Here is a 24,042-nt window from a genome sequence, read left to right on the forward strand (position 1 = left end):
CTGTACATGGACAATACTTCTTCAGCAAGTCTGCTATCAACATGCAAGCAGTGACACTGATGAAAACTGAATAATACAGGTAGTTTACTCCACTAAAATAACTGAATTCTGCGCTTAGATTAAATACAATTATAACCGTCAGAATCGGTGCTAGAATTTTGTGCACTTTCTTTTTAATCTTTTACATTGTGTGCACTTTATTGTCATGCTGTAAATGGCAGCAACACACTGACATTTGATTGACGTATGCAGTCAGATAAACTGACTTGTAACGTGTGCAGGGGCTCACACCTCCCATGTGTCTGAACTGGCACCGTGTACACCCGGTTTAAGCCAGTGTTTGAGCATATGACTGACATTAGTGGTGTGAAAGAGGAGGGGCTTAGTGCTCAGATAGTGAGTGTGATGAAAGTGGCCACATCTAGTCTCTCTCTCTGTTGTTCAGGTTCAGCAGTGCTCTTCTCATTCTGTCTCTGTATCACTTCTAATATTTTTCCATGATGGATTGCGCTTTTGCCAATCTAGATGCTGCTGGTTTTCTACAGATCTGGCAACACTTTGATGCTGATGGTAAGAATAATGAAAACTTTTTTCATTTTACTTTCAGATGAGATTTACTTGCTTATTTATAGATTTACTTGATATCTTATGTGTTTAGATTTACATATTGTCTTTGCTATGCATTCAGTATATATCTGGGGACAAAATGGCTTTAATTATTCTTTTATTAATCCCCACAGATAATGGCTACATTGAAGGGAAAGAGCTTGATGACTTCTTCCGAAACATGTTAAAACAATTAGGACCAGAGGTATGTAAAAAATCCACAATGTTTTATCCACAAATGTGACATAGCAGAAAACCTTACTTAATGCAATGAACAGAGCAGGGCTGTGTTTCCCAATAACAATTGATCTTTGTGGTTAAGAGCATTTTCTACATGTGATTTTATGAATGTTTGTTGTTTTTATGCGTGTTTCCCAAAACAAACACGAATGCGCGAGGATGCGCTTTAAGTGCTACTTATGCCTCCTACACACTACACGACTTTCAAAAGATGTCGGGTTTGTGGTACCGTTCATATTACACAAATGTCTGTATTGTCATGGAAGTCGTAGGTTTTCCAAATTACATGAGGAATCGGTGACAGGAGTGAACACATTACAAAACATTTCACTATTGACGAATCCCAGATGACTCTGCCTGGACTACAAATTACATTTCAGAACCGAGTACACGCGAGAAGTGATACGAGAGATCATATGTTATGCATTTCATTATATGATGTGGATGTTTTTAATCATATATTTTATTGGTTACAATATGAAAAATTACCTCCTACTGAAAAATATACCTATTTGCTTACCTGACTGCCAAGAGAATTGAAAATATCTCTCCAACTCTACAGTTCAGATGAAACATCAAATATGCACTGGTGCTCCTGCCAATATTCCACACATTTTTCTTCCATTTCTTCAGTCCAATTAGACTTTCTTGATACCGCAGCTATGCTAGCTGATGTTCTGTGCAGGTACATGACGACTCCTCCCACTAAATCTTCCCGTGCCCCATTTATTGCACTCTCATTGACTGTAGGGTCAACACTGCTGTTGTATTCAGTCAAAACACATTTCACGATGCACAATTTGGAATCGCAGACAGGTCCAGATATTTAACATGCTAGATATCTCGCTGACATCGGTGACGCATCAGCACTTCTCTCAGATCGCATCTTCGATAATTCATACATTGTGTTTGTTGTTCACGGGAGCGAGCTCTGATTTCCCTATGATTTCGGGCTTTTGTCGGCGATCTCCACAAAACTGTCGGCGAATGAAAATTGGGCCTAAAATCGTGTAGTGTAAACTCTGTATAAAGAGAGGCGCTGTCCAGTGACAGTGCTGAAATATGACAATATTCGTCATTGCAACTTCATTATATTTGTGCGTAACTTTAAATACTTTTATACTTAAATACTAATTTAGCTAGTTGGAAATATTTTAAAAATATAGTCTTAAATGTACAACTTAATTCACCACTTAAGTGCATTTTGTTTTGCAATCGTTTTATGCAGAACAATATATTTCTCTTACACAATCACTGCTTCATTTTATAAAACGGCTCTGTGGGTCAAGATTACAGCTTCCACGATCAGTGAAGACAACGGAGGCCCTGTGTACGGTCCTGCTATTGAGAACAAGCATTAATTGAATATAACGAGGTTCACCGTGTTATTACGGAGTGCAAAATAAGGAGACGTGTGGAAGCTACTCTTTAGGGATGTTCACCAATCAAAGAAAAATCTGCTCTGTACTCCCAAAAGTGTTAACTGTATCCGCAATGCTAAACAACAGGTGCAGTACTACAAAATGCGTGGGGCGGGCGAAAACGCCCTTAGGTGTCAGAGAGGGACAGTAGACAAGGATGAGGTGACAATATATTGTACAGAAGATTTTCATGTACTGCAGCAAGTTATTGACATTTTTCCTTCTCTATCTGATAAAGCAACAATCATCCCACCAATTTGTTTTCACCAACTAGTCCACAAATAACTTTTATTTCTTTACTTATTATAATTTATCTGTTCATCCAATTTTGAATAACCATTTTATGCATTAATTATTATTATTATTACTATTAGCCTTGTCGGTTAAAAATATAAATGAAATAAAACATATTTATACTGTTATTAAATGAGCATAAAGTGCAGCTATAGGCGTTTTAATTGTTTTAGATGTTTCCTGCAGGTATCTGCATAAGTCTATGTTCTTACGATGCACTTAGCGCTGTACGATTACTCTAGAGCACTTGTTAATCTACAAGCATTTTCAAGTACTAGGTAAGTTATGATGCTTTTGGGAAATGGGCCGCAAAACGAAGATGAATCGTAAAATGGATTCTACGATTTACTTAGGCTTACAATGCTTTTGGGAAAAAAGGCCCAGGTTATTATTTGGACACCATTATGCATGGGTTATTTAAAACAACATGGGATTTATCTAGTTAATACACTCATAATAATCTTCATGATATTTATGACATATAGCTTCACGACTTTTCTAAATGTGAATGTATACTTATTATCTGTTAAGAATTCAGTAGCATAATAATATTTGGTAGTGTTATTGATTAAATTATTTATAAAATGTAACCCCTTTTTTACAGTCAGAAATCACACATCACCAGTTACAGAAATATTGTTTTTGATGACATAGTTCTTATACATTAAATGATGCTATTGGAAGCAGGCCAGGCGTATTCATCCTGTAAGTGAAATCATCGATGCTTTCTGGCTTATTCACTGTCCCATCTCTTTCGACTCTCAAATTATACACAAAGTGAACATTTGTCATCTGTTTGCCTTTCACCAGTGCAGGTTACTGCAGATGGGTTTGACATTATATTAACATTATAATGTTACTGAGTAAGAACAGTGGCAGCTCTAGCTTTTAAAAGTTGTCAATCGCAAACACATACAAAACACCAACCATTTTTTTTCATCATTTATTTACATATGTATGTATTTGTAGTATAACACCTATACTACACTGTATAGGTGTTATACTACATGGACACTTTCTGTAAGGGTGCATGTGTGCACTTGATTACTAACTCAGAGTAGCACTCAGGAACTTTCACAACTGCTCAGGAAGTCAACAAATAACACTTGATTTACAGGAAACTGTGGTTAGACACACAAGATAAAAATTCGATTTCAATGTTTTCTACATTACTGTTTGAATGAGAGTCTCTTAACTGGTGTCACCAGTCGGTTGTGATAGGATCGCAGACAGCAGTGGAAAAAACAATACTAAATGCAAATAATAAAATATAACTAACCATATAATGCATTTAGGATAGCAAAATAAATAGACCTATAAAAAGGGAGAAAGTAGAGGAGAGAGGAGAAAACACTTCCCAATAAAACTCTGTTGTATTTTAGTGCAAATTAATTTGTTAGAAGCCAGCCAAATTAGACATGGACCGGTTGTGTAACAGCCCTCATCCTCAAAAACCGCAAACCAAACTTAGCAAAGTAAAAAAAAAAATGCGATGCAGACTACTTGGTGCTGTGTTGGGTTACCCTCTGATGTCTACCTTAAAATGTGTGTCCTGAAGCTGTGTTTGACAAAATTATCTACAAAGGCTGCACAAATGAATTTACACTATTTCCATACATTTACACAAAACATATAGAAGTCCCTAAGTAGCTATTACTGGGGTAGTGATCACGTTAGATGGGCATTATTATGTAGCAGGCTTATTTAAATTAAAGTTGTTCATTGTGTACTGGCATATCTTAAGGGCAGCTCTGTTGATGCACAGGTGTACCAGTCCAATGTGTGATGATGAGGAACTTAATGGGTAAATAATGGAAGGGTCGTCATGGTAACTGGTTTGTTTTCTCTGTTTTCCTCAGGATACGATAACAGAGGAAAGAGTGCAGCAGACAAAGACGAGGTTTATGTCGGCCTATGACGTCACAGCTGATGGACGCCTGCAAATCCAGGAGGTACAGTATATTACATGTTTTTTCTCCATTTTCTTTTCCTTTTTGTCAACCTTCAGAAAGAACTGTGTTCACTAACTGTTAATGACCATGAAATAAGAAACACATTTAAAGGTGCATTCAGTCATTTCTACTTTGAAAAGTTTTCCCCCTAAAAAATTTGTAGTACTTTTGAAAAAAAGTTCAAAGTCATGTACATGAGATGAAACTCCAGACATGAGACTTAATAAAATAATAAAAGCTGTTTTATTTTACATGGAGCGGGTCACCTCATTGGGGCTATACTACAGTAGGAGTTTATCTAGGTAACCTCCTAGTTTTTGGACACATCCAAATGCCAGCGCAACATAAACAAAAAAATTACTGTGTGTACCTTTAAACAAAAAGCCAAACCTGTGTGCTTTTAAACAAAAAGTTTATTTCTGGAGTTCAGGTATCACTTTTTGCTCTAATAATATATCCCTTATTGTAGCGGTACCACAGTACAGTGATTTTTTATTTGTTTCTTTATGTGCACTATGGTACTGAATGATTACATGGTACTGTATTATTACCATGGTACACATCCAAGAAAAACATAGTGTGCTACTCATTTTGTAAGTGAGACCCAGGGGTGTAAAGTGACGAATTACAAATACTCACATTACTGTAATTATCTACTTTTTCCCAGGAATTGTACTTTTTTAAGTCGTTAAAATTTTTTATACTTTTACTTGAGTATATTTTAAGTGCTGTAACTGTTCTTTTACTGCACTATTTTCCCACTGTCTGTGTTCACTACTTCCCTGTCCTTTTTTATCTATCAACACGATTGGCTAGGAAGAGTCTCATGGCTCCCGTCAAGTCAAATCACACATAAAAACTTGAATGGCAGCTTCAGATTTGGCGCCAACTGTTGGATGCCTCAAGCACAATTTACAGCTGAACATCTCGGCCACACCTGAAAGGGCTTTTCGCAGTGAAAAAGGCCAATTGCATGATCGTGTCATGTGAGTTTATCTTGCTCAAGCCAGATATCAGCATTAATCCTGCCTCTAATTTGAAGAAACATATTGAGGTACATTTCATATTTCTTCTTACTAGATTTTGTGTGTCTATAACGTTGCCTGTAATTGAACTATCTATCACTGAGATTATTTGGCTGCTGTGAGAGATTAATGCAATGTTATCAATAAGACTGGGCAATAAAATTATCTAGATGTTTATCGGAAAAAGACTTTTGAGTAGTTTTCTATATTTAGACTATATTCTACATCTAGAACAGAGGTATTTATTACATCAATCGTGATTGCAAGAGCACCACTGGTTGGTTGATCTAGATTCAAAAATATTGAAGATTGACTTTATTTCCTGACATCTGTAGCTGCGTGTTGTTGGTCGGATAATGTTTCAGCGCCCTAATTGATCAAATACACTTCATAATTCCGCCAGTGCCCGTCTTGATGAGGATTTAATGTAAACTCAGTCGTTTATGTCTAAAGTGAATTTAAACAGTAGGACAAAAAGCGTATTTGCTTCAAAATGTTGGACTTGAAGTGTACATGTAACCAAATTGAGCACTGTCTAGTAGGATATGTCATAAAAAGGCTATTAATTAAACAACAATATCAAGGAAACGAGAAAACGACTCACTACTTTTGGCTGAATAACTTTAGTAGCTTTAAAAGTATTAATGTAATAGAATAAAACAGTGACATTTTTAATAATTGTATTTTTTTATAATAATGACCCCTGATGTAGAGAGTGTGTTAATTTGTATAATAAATTACCAGGAAAGTAGAGATGATAAAATTATTTATAATTATGCTTAGCCTTTATAAAGATAGTAAAGTATCAACATTTGCAGAGCAATACAGAATATTCCATCAGTCACAAATTTCAGAAAATTGTGCATCATGCATTAGAATGAGAACACGACTATTTCTGGGCTTAAAAGAGACAAGAACTAAATCAATGTTAAACATTGTATCACAAAAGGAGGACAATGTGCCCCCCATGTGCTACTTAAAGAAATTTCTCATACCATCACAGATGTGTATGATTCTCTTTCTTCAGAACACAAATTAAGATTTTTAGACGAATATTTTACCTCTGTAGGTCCATTTGATGTAAGTGAAGGGTTGCCAAAATTTTGATGCTCCAAAAAGCACATAAAAGGAATACATACAACTCCAGTGGTTTAATCCATGACTTCAGAATTTATGTGACAGGTTTGGGTGAGACTACTCTCTGCCCAGTAGGTGGCAATATGCATGAAGAATGTCTATCACCAAAAACACAAGAAGAAAGTGAAAGTTAAAGTGGAGGTTCACTGAGCAGGGAGGAGAATTAATAGTAAAAAAGGAATTTAATATTGATCTGTTTCTCACCACATCTATCATATCGCTTCTGAAGGCATGGATGAAACCACTGGAGGCACATGAATTAGATTACTTTTATGCTGATTTATGTGATTTGTGGAGCTTCAATATTTTAGCACCGATTCACTTTCAATGTATGGACCAAAAGAGCTGAGATATTCTTCTAAATATCTGAATTTGTGTTCTGCAGAGGAAAGAAAGTCATACTCATCCAGGATGGCATGAGGGTGAGTAAATGATGAGAGAATATTCATTTTTGGGTGAATTATTCCTTTTTAAGCATGATGTAGCACCTGTACCAAAAAAACTTTTCCCATGCCTGCTCTACCTCCTCTATTGTGCAGGACATGACGTGCTAAGTGATGCTGCTTATTTAGTATTTTTTTGCATTCCTTGAATTGTTTGAACATGTTTTATGCGCAACAATAACGCTCTGTCGGCATTAAGGGAAATTTAGACCCTACACTTAAACATATTTTAATGTAATTGTTTCATACATTACGATTTAAAATGATGATCAGAGTATTGAAAATAACTTGAAAATAATGTAATTTCTGTTATCATGTCTCCCTTTTGTTTTTTGGAATCAGATTCATGTACTGTTCTTTTTATAGATAAGTGATGTATTTTAAACGTTGGCATACAGTGTTCATTATAATGGGGCATAGGTTTTGCAACCTTTACTCAATACTCACTACTCATGAGTACTTTATATGAGCTACTATATTACTCTTGAGTAGTTTTTAGGACAGCTACTTTTACTCTACTCACACTACATTTTTTGGGAAGTTACAGTACTTCTACTTGAGTTACAGTACTTTTCCACCCCTGACCTTACTGTTGAAAAATGCAGCAATATTATGTACATGTTAAGAGAACCATTATTCTCTTAGAAAAAAGGTACTGGTTAAGGGGCATCACTGGGGACTCAAGGGGACCTTTTTTGTACCTCTGGTTAAAATGTATAATTTGTAGTGGGAGCATTTTATGCACCAAATCTTAATTTGTTCTGGTTATCATAACCACGTTATGCACCAAATCTGTAATTTTTTCTGGTTATCATTAGGATTTTGGTTGAACAAAAAACTCTATCTGGGATTGTAGTCATTTTGAACTCTTTGTCTTTGCCCGCAATAGTAAAGAACAGGTTCAACAACAGTCATGCTCGCTCCCAGTGTGAAAGTCTCCATAGTAGGGCTATCAGTTGAACAAAACAAAAACATAGCTGAATTGGTTTGTGCATTCAGTGATGACAGAAGGTTCTCTGTTGCTGCAGCTGTTATCTACTGGCTCTTTCTAACTGTTTTTATCACTGTTTTCAACCCAAAATTAAAGGTGTTATTTGCTTTGTCATGTTAAAGGTTGACTTGGCAATTTTAGTAGAGGAAACGGGTGATGGTTGAAACATGGTATTTGATATACTGTACAGTAACAGAAGGTCATGGTAAAACTAGAGCCATCAGTGTACATGCTCACTTTGGTTACAGGGTGGTTTAAACTAGGGCTGTCCCCGACCAAAGTTTTTCCTAGTCGACTAGTAGTCGTTAGTCGTTCTATTAGTTGACTAGTCGCATGTTTATGATATTAATTTAATTACTTATATATATTTGGGGGCATCAGAAAATGGTTTGAGTTCCAGGTCTAAGAAAGAATGTTATAAGTAACATTGTGTGACAGGGCGGAGGGCAGGGCCGGGTTGTGATTCTACACACCCAGTCCCTTATCAGGCTAATCAAGCCTCTGAGAGGGATAAAGGCCGAATGCAGAAGGTGGTGCAGGGGAGAGAGAGATTGTTTACGGGCAGCTGACCATCATGTGTGTGTCTGTGTTTTTTGTTTAAGTTTACCATTAAAATATAATTTATATTGTCAAGCTGGTTCTCGCATCCTCCTTGCCATTGAACGCTTTACACATTGCTAACACTGTTCTACATTACTGAGATATACTAATCCGTAAAAATGAGCCTTTGAAGTATACATTTTACAATCCATGCATGAAGTAAGCCACAGTGACACCGGCAAATGCGGTAATGATTCTGAATGTGTCGGAAAAACCAGCAAGGTTTTAAATTTTAGTTAAAATAAATCAAAAATAAAGTTCAAAGTTTGAAATCAAGGTGTCTTACTTTATTGTGTAGGCTTACCCCTAACCCTGCTTAACAAAAATTACCCCATAGTACCACCTTGCGTTCAACCAGCGGTAACCTGCAGAGTTTTTTTTTTTTTTTTTGGCCAACCGACCAATCAAAACTTGGTCGACCAAGACTCTTCTCATCGACTAATGGTTAGTTGACTATCAGGGGGCAGTCCTAGTTTAAACAACACTTTGTATTTTACAGCTAAGGAAAAAATTATTCAGTTTAAAGTTTTGAATTGAGTTTATACAGACTGTTTCATCTCCCATATCACTTTAGGTTGTAAAGTTTTACAGCTGGTGAAAGAGAAAGCAGGCATCACCATGCAGGCTACAACAGCAGCCAGAAAGTGCAGCACAAGTTGTCATATAAATTGGCTATTTGATACAGAAACAAACCTGTGCTATTGGATTAGATTAACATGACATAGATATGATAGGTAAGTCAAAATAATTACATACATACATTAGAGAAAAAAAAAATTCCATTCCACATCACAATGTACCACCTTGTATTCACCATCGATTTTGGATGTTTTTTGTGTACTCATACACAAATGATCTTAAATAACTTACATTTGGAGTAGACAGATGTTTTTAGTAGAAGAGTTTTAGTCTGATAGCTATGTTAGTGTACTCCTAAACTTAAAGAAATATATAAACTTTCAGAAGATATATTGATTGGAATATGACCATTTTCTCGTTCAATAAAATGGACCAAAAATGTTGATGTTGACCAGAGACTATTTACTGTAGCTCAGAGACTGAGAACTTGTATTCAAATGAATGGGAGAAACTGGAACTTCAAATATGGCAGATGTAGAAAAGAAGTCCCGCCTTACAGGTAAAAGGACCAATCACCTTTACGATACAGAAATCGCCAACTCAGTCAACTCGAGAACGTGTATGCGCATTAGCTGAACCAGCCTGAAAAGGGTTTTTAGTGTGATCTGAGCTAATGAATCATGATACCATTGATATCAGATTTTACTGCCGATTTGAACAATTTTCTTGACCAATTGTCTTGGCGATTTGGGTCTTTCCCCATTCAAGTTAATAGGAGCTGCACTTTTATGCTGCTTGTATTCATAGAAAATAGGTGCCCAGGAGCATTCCAAAGATGGCCAGTGAGTGAACTGACTAGCCTTGAAAGGGAATTTTGTTGACTCATCTTGTTGACAAATAACAAATCTAGGGTGCTGCTGGGCTTTAATGAAAAAAAAAAAAACGATTGGCTTTCCAATACAGTCAGATTAAATAGATATGCTAATGAAATTTACTAATGTACATATACTAATGTACAGACAACTAATTTTCAACAAAGAGTCCACTTGCTTTTTGCGTCACTTGCCTTTTATTTTTTTATTTTTTAAGTATTGATTTTCATTTCCAAATCACATTATATGGGCAACCAGCCTTGACTCAACATTGATCTGGCTTCTAACTTGTTTAGGTTGTACTTGTTTTCACTCCATGCTTTGCACACATTGTCAGTGCAATAAACTCATGGCCTGAACACTTTCTGTGGCAGGAGACCTCAATTCAAGTATCTGAAAGCTGATCACAAATATTTGTCAGTTAACTGAGTTAGAGAAATAACATGCACATTAAGAGCTTTCTCTGACAAAGACCTAGTATTATGAAAATGCTTTGTTAATAGCACAGCTAATGGAATTATTCTCTTAACATACTTTAAGATGCCAGATTGCTTTCACAGGCAATATGTATCCACATGTCGTTATGGTAAGTGGTTATTGGCCTAGCTTAGTTGATGCTGTGTTTTATGTTGTTTCATAATTAGTGTCAGTTATCGGAAAGGGGTGGGATACTTTGCGAGATTACAATCATAACCCAGATAGCACACGTAATGCTCTGCAATGTATGTTTTAGATCTTTTCATCTTGAAAGCATCACAATCTAATTAACATCTGCTAAACAGCTTAAAAAGATCAGATTTACAAACATTCTAAATCATAAAGGTCTCAAAGACTTGCTGCTGAATGTCTCATTGACATACAAGACATACTGTACACCTTAAAGGCATATTGCAAATGAGCAAACAACCTAATAAATACGTCTACCAGATGTAAACACACACATCTACAGACTTCTGTGTGATGTCCGTTGCACTGATCAAGGAGTTGGCCATTTCTAGTGCTGTCTCAATCACAAAATTGTTCAGTGCAATGCACCATAAAAACCAGGGAGCATTGTTGCTCACTATGTTCTCTTACCAGAAACATCGTCATGTCATCTGAAGTCTCTCAACTCTTTAGAAGCTGCTCACAAGTGTAAATATATGATGTCAAAGAGTTAATGGATATATTAGGTGTACTGTATGCCTGGCTGAAAAGATGAGTCTTTAGTCTAGACTGAGTGAGTGTGTCTGCATCCCGAACACTGTTAGGGAGACTATTCCATAGTTTAGGAGGCAAATATGAAAAGGATGTACCTCCTTTTGTGGATTTTGATATTCTAGGAACTCTTAACAGGTCAGAATTTTGCGATCATAATGAACGTGATATAGCGTGGTGGAAGTTCACTTAAGTACTGCGGAGCTAGACCATTCAAAACTTAGTATGTAGTTAACAGAATTTTAAAATGAATATGAAATTTAACAGGTAGCCAATGTAACGACGATAAAATGGGGCTAAAATGATCATATTCCGTGGTTCTAGTCAGCACCCTGTCTGCTGCATTTGTGCATGGTTACTCCTTTTGGAGTAACCACGCACCCTTCTGGAGTAACCCCATCCTCTTTTGAAGATCCCGCCCCCATTTGGAGATCTCCAGCTTGCAGCTATACGTACTTGTATGGTTCCCAATGTTCAGTGTAAGAACACCCTTACCGATGCCCGAATTCGTATTCACGATATACTGATTCACGACATAGGGAGCTTAAAATGCTTACGTATTCCAACCAACAGTTGACACAATGTGTTTGTTGTGTTTATTTGGAGTCCCGTAGCAACAGTATAGAAACCTATACCTATCCTACAAATATTACAATTTAAATTTTGCAAAATGATTAAATATACTCAATATAAAAGTTCTATTGAATACAATCAATTCGGCATATCATTAAGTGGTGACAGTAAGGAGAAACGTGATGAAATTGAAAAGGAGAAGAATATGCTAAACTAAAAGGCTAACCTGTTAGCTTGTGAGCAAACTGAAGAAAACAGAACAGAGAAATGTTCAATTTCACCATTTATATCTTTGTTTTAATACTATTATGTGTGACATATAATTTAAAGGTTACGTTACTTGGAATTGGCGTGTGTTGTAGTGGGTGTTCCTTGTCTTCATGCAGGATGCAGACAGATACAATTGGCTAATCGTAAATAATCCTTTTATTAGCAAGCATCACTAAATTAAAAACCAAAACTAATCTGCTGTCCTTACAAAAAAGCATCGCAGGCAGGATCCATGTATAAGGAGGTGTCCTGTAAATGAAAATATATACTGTATTGGACACTTGTTATAAAGTCAATACTCAACATTTAATCGGCTTCTCTAGAGACTTACTGCATTTGGCAGCTTAAGCTTATGAAAGATGAACAACTTAACATCACTTCTGTGCTGTGGATAGCGGATTCTTTTCCACCCGTTAAAACGTATTGATTGTCATCCAACTCATTTCGCTAATGGATTGCAAATGCAATTAAGATATGAGGACATTCAAATCTGTAGGGCAGCACTTAAGGTTTGCATACAAGAGTGTGTGGTTTTTGTATGTATCTTGTTGTTTGAGAATGAGGGTGCTTGGCCTTGTTTCACTCTGCCCTGATTGCAGGGAACACCACACTACATTAGCCTTGACCAGAGGGCGAAGGGATAACAATATATCATAGCATATTAGTGCAGTAGAATAGTAAGAAAAAACTTGAAGAGTCTAGGTAAATGTCTATTCCAAATGTTCTCAATTATACAGTATACTGTAGGTTCCCAATGCTTAGGGTGGGCTCTTTAGATTTGGGCCAGTAAGCAACCACCTAGCAACCAATCGAAACATCCTAGCAACATTCTAACAAACTTGAAGAACCCCCTAGCAACTTCATAGCAAAACCCTTTAAACAACCCCCAAAACGCTATCATTGTGGCTACGAGATTTACGTGGGCAGTCATTACATTTTCCACACAACAAAAGTAAAACTGTTGTTCTCTTTCTATAAAAACTCAAGCGCAAGAATGCACACTGGTACTGCAACACCAGACTCTGTTTACATTGTGTCTTGTCATTCTCCTGTCATTCTTTATTTCAGGCTGTACAATTAGATACTTCTTAACAGAAAGTTGTAATGCATGAAGAGCCCTTCCTATGTCAATATGCAGGAAATGGGTCTACAAAACATTGGTAGGATATCATTAAGGAAGTAATCGACATTTATGAGTGGAGACTCATAATTTGAATTCACTATGATAAAACCTTCCATTAGTTATAGAGGTATAGGACATTATAAAAGTTGTATCCCTTTCTTGTATAACAACATGTCATTGTGTGTGTCTGTGTGTGTGTGTGTGTGTGTGTGTGTGTATGTGTGTGTCATAGCTGGCCAATATGATCCTGCCAGAGGATGAGAACTTCCTCCTTATCTTTCGTAGAGAAGCTCCTCTAGATAATAGTGTGGAGTTTATGAAGGTAAGCTTTCACTATAGATGATTATGTACATCATGCTTTCATTTCTTTTCTCTACTGTTTATCTAACACTAGTTTTTTATACCTAAAATTAAAACTAAGTCCATTAACCATGGGTTATTGAACTTTGACAACTAAAATTATCTAAATATATTTTCTGAATTGGTGTTGGCTGAATGTTAAAAGAGTTTCCAAATTTTCCATGGCAGATCTGGAGGAAATATGATGCTGACAGCAGTGGTTACATATCAGCTGTGGAACTTAAGGTAAATGCACACCGATGAATATCGTCAATAACAAATCAAAACAATATATCATCTCAGCAAGGCCGGCTCATGGTCACGTGAGGCCCCTTGGCAGATGTCTTTGAAGACCCCCTCAACCAAACCCCAGTTTTTTTCATACAACAATTTGGAAGTGATATTTTTTGCCTTCCATTTCATAAAATAAACCACTTGTTTATACCAAATTTAGCTGGTCAACAGGTACTCTATGCACTGATGGGCCCAGGGGCTGTAGTTATGAACTTGCACTGATTGTGCCAAGGGGCCTTGGAGCCCAAAGCGGACTGATCACACTGTGAATTCCACAACAGGAGGTCAAAAGTTCTGCACCTGAAATTGGTCTGTGTTTACCAAAGTCTAACCACTGCCCCTAGTGGCCAAAGTTTGTTAAACAAGAGTGTTTTTGAATTCTTGCCACATGGTGGCACAAAGACCGAGTTGTATTTTAAGTTATAAACTACACAATACAGTCAACAGGAATGCATATCTTATTAATAATACTTCCAACCCGGGTTTAAGGGTGGGCTAGGGGAGCATTGTCCACCTAGATTTTCCTTGTGCCAAGCCTCCGCCCAACCCTACTAAACTTGGAGTGAAAATGTAACTTACGAATTACACCTGCTAATATTAAAGTGTACACGATTAGTTACTTGTGATTAGCTTCTTTTGTCAGACTCGAGCATCATAGACATCAAAAATGGACAAAGTTGTAAAATTTAGGGTAGAGTTACAACTGGCTTAATCAAACATTATTCTTGAAATATTTTGTATAGTGGAGGAGGGCGGGGCCAGGCTGGAACAACGCACGCATGCCAATCAGCCTGATGGGGGCGCGCAAGGGATAAAGGTGGCCGGTGACAGCGGTTCGAGAGAGAGAGGGAATGACATGGAGCTGCTCTGTGTTTATGTTTGTGTTTCGTTCAGTTTATTATTAAAACTATTATTTATATTGCCTAGCCGGTTCTCACCTCCTCCTTTCCCTTATAACCCACTTTACATTTTTATAAGAATTTTTAAGCATATTTAAATGAGGGTTCTCTTGATAATTGTAACAGATAAAGAATGGGCAAGGAGGAGGCAAGAACCAGCTGAACAGTCAACATAAACTTTAATGATATAAATGAACTTAAAACAAACATAAACAAAAACAGACACACATGCAATCAGCCACGTGCATCTCTCCCTCTCTCTAAACGGCATCTCCTCCTCATCACAATAATGTTATGTTACATCACGCTTCTCTGTAAAGTTTCCAAGGAAAGAACAGTAATAGCCATCTGTTTCCCATGACCCTCCTTACTGTGTCAATACTCTCACAAATGGTCTATTTAGCATAGATAACAGGACAAAAGGTAACACATAAACACCCATGTATTGAAAGAAACATATGCAAATGTTCCCCTTCTGTCACTCACTCGACGTTGTGTCGAATGAAGTGACACAAGGGGTCTGCCTGGGACACCAAACATACCTCTGAACTTGAGAAAAGGCCAATGTCAAGTTGGCAGACAGAATTTACATGCCCCGCCCCAGACATATGGGTATAAAGGGAAGTGGGGCAGTGAGTGTCAGTCAGAATTTTTCTGTTCACCACTGTTCCACTTACCTCTACTGGCGATAAGCACTGCTGTTCGATCTACGGCGCATTTCCAGCTGGAGTTCTCTCTCTCTGCACGCTGTATAGTCCACAGCCCTGGGCGCTTCGACAGCGCTTTCATTGCCTGAAAGAGTGTTTCTCCTCCTAAAAGAGTTTATTTCCTCTAAAAGAGTTTGAGTTCCCACTCATAAAAACAGCAGGCATTGAACATCCTTTTCAGGACGCGTCTTTTTAAAGATGTCATTCCGCCTCTGTATAGTTCCTGGATGCGGTTGATTTCTCTCCACTTCTGACGGTCATAAAAGCTGCCTCACGTGCCAAGGCTGCGATCACGCGCAGGCAGCATTTTATGAATGGTTCATGTTCTCAGTGCGAGAACATAGCCATGGCAACATTTCGGTCGCGGCTTTCTTTTCTCGCTCGAGAGAAAGCCACTTCAGCCGCCACCCACGTCGTTCCTTCTTGCCACGGGGTTGAGGATGACTCGGCTGGCGATGAAGGCGATTTGGGTATGACGACGGGCTCGGTTTCGCCGGGTAAATCTCCACGAACCACCCGCCCCCCGGCACGCTTGCTTCAGTCCGAGCTCGGGATGTGTGCGGCTAGCCTCGCGGGCAGCCAGCATTCTCCCTTGAGCACCCGGAATTGGATGACTACATAGCCGCTGCATCGGAGTGCGTCACTGCGTTGTCTGATGCTGACGACTCGTCTGGGCTGCCACCTTTGGGTCTGCTCGCCCAGTCTGAGGCTGACGTGCAGATGTCCGCTATGCTTTCCCGGGCTGCCGTGAATGTGAGGCTGGACTGGAAACCACTGCCCCCCCCCTCACGGCTACTAGATGTAAATGTATATACACTCAGCCGCTCATAGCCACGCCCCCCCAGTTCAGTTCTTCCTGGAAGTGTATGACGAGCTGACATGGTCATGGAGGGCACCTATTACTGCCCGGAACAATCCCTCCGCTCGTCCGCTCTCACTACCCTGGATGGCGGAGCGGTCCACGGGTACACAGAGGTCCCCCAGGTGGACAGAGTGGTTGCGATCCACTTGTGTCCTGAGAACGGCACCACCTGGCGGGACCGCCCGGTACTCCCCTCCAGAGCCTGTAGAATAATGTCATCACTGACCTCAAAATTCTACAGCGCCACCTGACAGGACGCCTCCACCCTGCATGCCATGGCTCTCCTGCAAGTTCACCAAGCCAAGGCACTCAAAGATCTGCACTTGGGTAGTTCCGACCCCGACGTGCTGCAGGAACTGCGCTCTGCCACCGACCTCGCTCTCAGAGCCACGAAGGTCACAGCGCAGGCACTCGGGCGGGCGATGGCCACCCTCATGGTCCAGGAGCATCCCCTCAGGATGAACAATGTGGAGATGCATGACGTTGACAAGGCATGTTTTCTCAATGCCCCTGGCTCCCAGCTTGGCCTCTTCGGCAACACCGTTGATGACTTCGTCCAGCAGTTTCCGGCGGTGAAGAAGCAGATGGCACATCTTGCCGCAGCGCCGCCAAACCAGCGCGCCCTGCCTGCTCACCGAGGGCATTCCCCTGCGGCTAAACAATAGGTAGCTCTGCCTCATCCGGGGCCCAGCTCTCAGCCCCAGCATCGAGCACCTCGCAGGCAGCGTATGCCCCCCGTCTCCAGGACCCCCTCCAGGACCAGGAAACCTCCGAAGCGATCTAGAGATTGGTGACCCAGGCGGTCAGATGTTCGCTCCGGAGCTGGTACCAAGACCCCCGGTGGAGGGCCGGGAGGAGAATCCTTGTTTAATTTGCCACACCGCCTTCAGGGTGTGTCACCCACATTTTCAATAAAGAGCAATTTCCTCACACACTGCCACAAATCTCTGCAGTCCCCGTTCCCCGGACACAGCTCTCTCGCCTCTGGACCCGCGACTGCTCAGCCCAGGCAGGCCAGCGCTGATGAGTTCCGAAGACGCCTCTCTGGGACCTCTTCCTCAGTCTCTAACTGGGATGGGGTTGGGGCGCCGTGTGCAACGGGCACGCTGCCGCTGGCCCCTGGACAGAACAGGACCACAGGACCAACTCTAGGCAGTTGGCACATCAACTGCCTAGAGTTGCTGGCTCTTGCCCTACGGAGATTTCTCCCACTAATCCAGGGCAAGTGTACATAAATCGCCAAGGCGGCATGCGCTGTCGTCATATGTCACAACTTGCCCACCATCTCCTCCTTTGGAGTCAGCCGTAACTCAGCCCGCTGCCTGCCACTCACATCCTGGCAACCGCAACACGACGGTAGACGCGCTGTTGCGGCAGGTTTCGCCCAGCGGAGAGTGGAGGCTCCACCCCCAGGTGGTCCAGCTGATCTGGGACCAATTCGGCATGGCACAGATAGACCTCTTTGCCTCCCAGGACAACTCCCACTGCCCGCTCTGGTACTCCCAGACAGGAGCTCTTGCTGTGCAGGGAGGATGAGGAACAGGTCATCCTGGTACCCGGACCTTATCTTTCGGATCTTACACTCCTCACGAAAGCACCTCCCTGGAAAATTCCCCTGAGGAAAGACATTCTTTCTCAGGGACGGGGCACCCTCTGACACCCGTGCTCAGACCTCCAGAACCTCCACATCTGGCCCCTGCAGTCGTAGACACGATCAACCAAGCCAGAGAACTTCCTCCACCAGGCAACTTTACACCCTAAAGTGGCGCTTATTCGCGAATTGGTGAATTGGTGAATTGGTGGGAGGCTGTCCCCCTCCACCTCGAAGGTGTATGTATATTTACATTTTACATTTATGCATTTGGCAGACACTTTTATCCAAAGCGACTTACAGTGCCCTTATTACAGGGACAATTTCCCCAGAGCAACCTGGAGTCAAGTACCTTGCTCAAGGACACAATGGTGGTGGCCGTGGGGATTGAACCTGTGACCTTCTGATTAACAGTTATGTGCTTTAACCCACTACACCACCACCACTCCGTGTAGCTGTTATCACAGCCCAACACAAAGCAAGATGGCAAGTCCATAGGTAAGCACGACTTGATTATCGACTAGGCCGGAGACTGAACCCTCCCCGGCCAAGCCTGTTCCCCTCCTGGGATCTCTCAGTGGTCCTCTCGGGCCTTCAGAAATCCCCTTCGAGCTGCTTGAGTCAGTTGAGCTCAAGGCCCTATCCCTGAAGATGGCCCTCCTGATTTCTCTTTTTTCAAGTTCAGAGGAAGACCCCTTGTGTCACTTAATTTGACACAACATCTCGTTCCCTCCCTCAGAGAATGGAGGTTACAACAGTAACCATGACGTTATTGATTATAATACAGCTCAGAGGAGTACAATCTGTTTGGTCAGTTGCAGCATTCAGCAATTTTGACCACTAAACTGTATAATTCAACTTTGTCCCAGGACATTTCTAAAGCTTTGAGGCAATATACAAGTAAGCTAATGCATTATTTGAACTCAAACTGTATATTATACATCCATTTAATTATTTGGTAAGTAGCCATTTAATAATTGGGAAAATATTTGGTCTTTATTTTGGTATAATAACCAGCCAGCTGACTGTTTTTGACTTATTTTATTACTAGTTATATAGTTATACTTTTCTATACCTTTTTTATTATCTTTCTTTTGAGTAGACATCATTTAAAGATAAAAATGATTGTATTTCTCATGGCAGGGTTTCTTGAAGGACCTGTTTCTACAGCAAAAAAGGAATATTCCCTCCAGCAAGCTGGATGAATACACAGATACCATGGTAACATTCTTCTAATTAAATTCTATGTAAGCCATTTGTTGATTGGTTGTGAGTTTACATCCATCATTAGGGACCTTTCTGTCCATCATGTTTCATGCTAGAAACCTTGTTTCCACAACTATGTATCATTTCACTTGCATTCTAAACAGCTAATTATGAGCAATGTCAGAGGGTCACTGTAGAGATGTCATACTGCATGGCTTCTCAGCAAGGGGCAATTTTTCCAAAGTGTTGTTTATTGAATGACATTTATGCTTATTGATCACAGGCCATTAACATTTCAAACACATAGCTTGACGCATTCACTATTCCTTTAGTTGTTACTGCAGAAATGCAAATAGAGGACATGGTCAATACATTGTCAGTGTCTCATAACAATACATTTCAGTATATATGCCGAAATGCCAACCATTTACAGGTATTATTATGCAAAAATGTATCCGATCAACCATGCATCCATACATTATGTAGCTCTCTTTCACATACTCTTCGTTTTCTAAGCTCTGTGCCGTACACTTATTTAGTGATTGATAGGTCTGTTTTTTGTTGAGCCATGCCAGACAGTAAAGAGATTGTGGCTGCAGACTGCAGCTGACCACTTCCTGCATTACCCTTATTGTGCCCTGATCTCAGCAGCCCACATCTTTTACAATATGTGCAGCAAATGAAACTGTGAATGATTTAAGAATGAAAGTTGCTGTACAGTTAAAAATCTTAGCTTCTTGACTTACCAATAAAGGCATTCCCAAAAATATATTATTAAAAGTATTTTATCACTCCTTAAAGATGCTTGATTCATTTATTTAGCAAACAAAGGTGTCTCATAATGATTAAATAAGCACATGATAATTGTAAGAGTTTTTGCGTTTATTCAACGTGATCTAATTAGTAGTTTGCTATATTCATACATTAAGTGTAGAGCAATAATGGATTAGTTCACCCAAAAATGAAAATTCAGTCATTGTTTACTTACCCCTGTGTTGTTATAGCCCTATATTACTTTTTTATTTTTCTTAACACAAAGGGGGAAATTGTAAATAATAATTGTGCTCAGTGATATCATATAATGGCAGTTTATGGTGACCACCTCTTCAAGCTTCAAAAGGACACAAAATTCAGAAGTCTAATAAAATATTCCAGCAGACTCATGATTGCTAAGAAACTATACCATAAGGTTTGGTGAGAAAAAAAAATAAAATCAAATGTATTATTTGGTAAAAATATTCACTAACCGGTATTCTCCTGTGCGAGTTCATGAGTCTGCACGCAAGCTTTAGAGCTCTTTGCACGAGAGCAATGGTAGCTACGCAGTATGCGAGAAATGGGACGTTCTGTTTCACTTCAACAGGACCACCAGCCATATTAACAACAGAAAACACAACATAGCTGCACACAAACCAGAAAACAGTACTTACAAACATGTCTAAAGAGTTTGTAGTGGGAAAATAGATGCATTTCAATGCCCAGCCTTATTCTCCATCAAACAGAGTGATGCGGCTCCATGCAGAACACTGCAGTACACATTTCATGCCTATCCATATATTATAAATTTACTCATGAATACCAATGAGATCTTTTGTTTATTTTATTAATGTGTATGTTGGTTTCTGTTGATTTTCATCATTTAATGCTAGGCAAATTTAAGAATTTTATGTATTTCTCATCCTGAGTGTGTCGTTTGTTTGTGTCTTCCAGATGAAAATTTTTGACAAAAATAACGATGGAAGATTGGATCTGAATGACCTTGCTAGGTGATGTGTATAGTTATACCACTTTTGTTCTTTGTATGTGGAGCAGTTTAGCCTGTGTGTGTGTGTGTGTGTGTGTGCGTGCGTGCGTGCGTGCGTGTGTGCATGCTTTTTTGTGGTTTTATTTTTTCCATTTTATTTTTGTGTTTTTCTTTCATCCTACTGTCTTAACATCTTTTGATTTTAAGGCAGTAGGATGAAACAGTGGAAAAGCCAGCTAAGATTTACCACAAAAAGGTGGATGGGTGCTGTACTGCTTAGCTGTGTGGCATCACTATTTTAGTTCTTTGAAAGGCAGAGAACTGTGAATCTGTGCAATTACAGATGTCTTTTATTCCGAATCCTTCAGTAAATAGTCAGGTTCTGTGAAGAATAAGTCAACCAACTGTATCTGATTAAGTAGTTGGTTTTGTTGGCATATTCATTGATTTGTTGTGTGTATCCTCCCACAGAATCCTGGCTTTACAAGAGAACTTCCTGTTGCAGTTCAAAATGGATGTTAGTACTTTATCTCTGTTATTCCTTTAACATTATTTTCCTGTTTGTGACTCCCAAATGTAATAATCTGCTAGTCTACACAATGCATGATGTCATCTCTCTTTCCTGTCCCCCCTCAGGCCAGTAGTAAATTGGAGAGGAAGAGAGACTTTGAGAAGATCTTTGCTCACTATGATGTAGTAAGAACTCCTTTTTTCTACACTGTAAAAACAAAATGATAATATGCAATTGTGATGAGCTATTTCTTCCTTAACATTTTGGTTTAACCTAATGTATTTAGGTTGATTCTTTGATTTTTAAAAATATATTTTACTTGAATCAAACCAGTTCATTTAGATGTTACCACATGAAGCACATTTTTAAATTTAAAATTATTTTTTCATTGTACTGTTCGGTATATTGGTTAACATAAGCACAAACATGTCCTGCAACACTGCTACAGGTACAACCTCTGTCAGTTACAAATAAAAGGGAAACAGGACATGGATGAACAGTTTTATAAAAGGTATAGTTGTTATCTGTTATAATTTACTCACCTTAATTTAGTTTCAAACTCATTTGATTTTCTTTCTTCTATTGTACATGAAAGGAGATGTTTTACAGAATGTCCAGGCTGCTATTTTCCATACAATGAGGGCCAAAAGGGACTGATGATTTTGATTTCCATAAATGACAAAAAAAAACACCATAAATACCATAAAAGTAGTCCATGCAACTCTAAATTGGGCAATATTGTGTCTTTTGAACTTATATGAAGAGGTTGCGCCATTGACGTTAATGATATCATTGGTTTTTACATGTCCCATGAAAGAAAGAAAATCATACGAGTTTGGACCAAGGTGAAGTTGGGCGAGTTATGAAGAGAGAATACAGAATAATAAAATGGATTGACGTCTCAGACGCGGAGGCAACTGAGATTCATCCTCCGCCACCCGGACTGAGGCCACCACGAGGACTTAGAGTGCATTGGGAACTGGGCATTCCAATTCCTCAGTTACTAAAGTGCAAAAGGCTGGCGTTTAGTCTGCATTCGCCACTTCAGTCAGAGTGAGCGAGCGGCGCTCTCTAGCGAGTGTTTGCGGCACATACTGAGCAGCAGCAATATCAGATGATTTATATTACAATTCAAATTGTTGATCTATTAAGCTTGAAACACGGCAGGTAACCTCACCTCAGACTAATGAGCTGTGATCCTATTGGCAGTACATAAGCTGTATTTCTTGATTGGCTCTTATTCTAGAGTAAGACTGGAGCTCTTGAAGGACCAGAGGTAGACGGGTTTGTCAAAGACATGATGGAGCTCGTCAAAGTAAGTGAATGAATTAAGCATTAGCAAGAATGAAACAGTACAGCACAGTATTATCTTCAACTGCAAATGCACTCGCAATAAGAGCTGATTAATTTAAGAGCAAAACTGAATTTACTTGTTCAATCCTGTTACTAGAAAAACGTATTAGTGCCTGTTTCTGGCACTCTATTTCTTTTTCTTCATGTTTCTCCGTATTTCCCTCTTTATTTCCATTTTCTTCTGTCTCTCAGCCCAGTATCAGTGGAGTGGATCTGGATAAGCTCCGTGAAGTGTTGCTGCGTCACTGTGATGTTAATAAAGATGGAAAGATCCAAAAGAGCGAGCTTGCCTTGTGTTTGGGAGTGAAGCTGAAACCATAATCCTCACATTGTAAACTGGAGTTTTTACACCACATTTACTTCTGAAAACTAGACATACTATATTTGTGTAAGTTGTAAGCATGTGTCTATGTATTACATATGACAATACTGTACTTGTGTGTTGTTTATTTGGACAACAGTTTGCATTCTATTGTTTATTGGTTTTAAATTAATTTAATGTAATATAATAACTCTGATTACTAATAACTGATAACTTTAAAACTGTCCACTTCAGCGACAATGAATATTCATCAATATTAAGCATGTATGATATAGGTGACTGCAAGAGACATGTTATATGTACTGTAACCATTAAAAAGCAGATAAAGATTGACCTGGTTTTCTGTTTTGAATTTACCTTAAATTCAACATGTAATAATATTCATAACCCACAAGAAGAAAAATATTGTATTGTGAAAATTTATTGTATTTTACAAGTGGTTGGAGGGGAGGACTTATGAAATTAGAGGGGTTGGCTACATCAGCCAAACAGGTGAGTTGTTTCAGAGCCAGAGGCATTTATTACATTTTGATTTCATGTTGACTTTTGAACAATTCTTAGTACTCTTATGTTGAAACATTTTAACTGTGAGTAAAGTTAATGACATCATACTTTGTTATTCCAATTAGTGAAACTAATGAGTGCTCATAGACTTTTCTTAAACATGTAATAAAGCATGTCGACCTCAATTAAAGCTCACACCAGCTGTCAGTTTTTCAAAGCCATGCCTGGTGTGTAGCATGATACTGTTTGTAGTGTACCGTTGTGACAGCATCAATTCTATTCATCGCTTCTGTTCACTGTTACAGCCACGCCTTTGGAAAACATGCAGTAGTGCTGTTTTGTTGTTTTTGAACAATTTTAAGAAAAGCATCACAATATGTCAATTTT

General features: G+C 39.2%; 1 protein-coding gene across 1 annotated transcript; it reads left to right on the forward strand.

Moving 5' to 3' along the window:
- The first annotated feature begins 413 nt into the window (after positions 1–413).
- On the forward strand, positions 414–23,469 carry LOC127656168 (secretagogin-like). Its single transcript, XM_052144352.1, has 11 exons — positions 414–570; positions 741–811; positions 4,421–4,513; positions 13,556–13,645; positions 13,852–13,908; positions 19,159–19,236; positions 20,932–20,987; positions 21,437–21,482; positions 21,602–21,661; positions 22,723–22,791; positions 23,022–23,469. Exons 1-11 carry the CDS (start codon positions 498–500, stop codon positions 23,148–23,150), a joined length of 822 nt encoding a protein of 273 aa, XP_052000312.1. The 5' UTR covers positions 414–497; the 3' UTR covers positions 23,151–23,469.
- Positions 23,470–24,042: the final 573 nt, after the last annotated feature.

The sequence above is a fragment of the Xyrauchen texanus genome, chromosome 15, assembly GCF_025860055.1.
Source record: "Xyrauchen texanus isolate HMW12.3.18 chromosome 15, RBS_HiC_50CHRs, whole genome shotgun sequence".
Taxonomy (NCBI): domain Eukaryota; kingdom Metazoa; phylum Chordata; class Actinopteri; order Cypriniformes; family Catostomidae; genus Xyrauchen; species Xyrauchen texanus.

Coding starts and splice junctions, on each gene's coding strand:
- LOC127656168 (XM_052144352.1), top strand. CDS start 498: ATGATGGATTGCGCTTTTGCCAATCTAGATGCTGCTGGTTTTCTACAG. Junction 13,646..13,851: donor ATAGTGTGGAGTTTATGAAG/GTAAGCTTTCAC, acceptor TTTCCATGGCAG/ATCTGGAGGAAATATGATGC. Junction 22,792..23,021: donor ACATGATGGAGCTCGTCAAA/GTAAGTGAATGA, acceptor TCTGTCTCTCAG/CCCAGTATCAGTGGAGTGGA.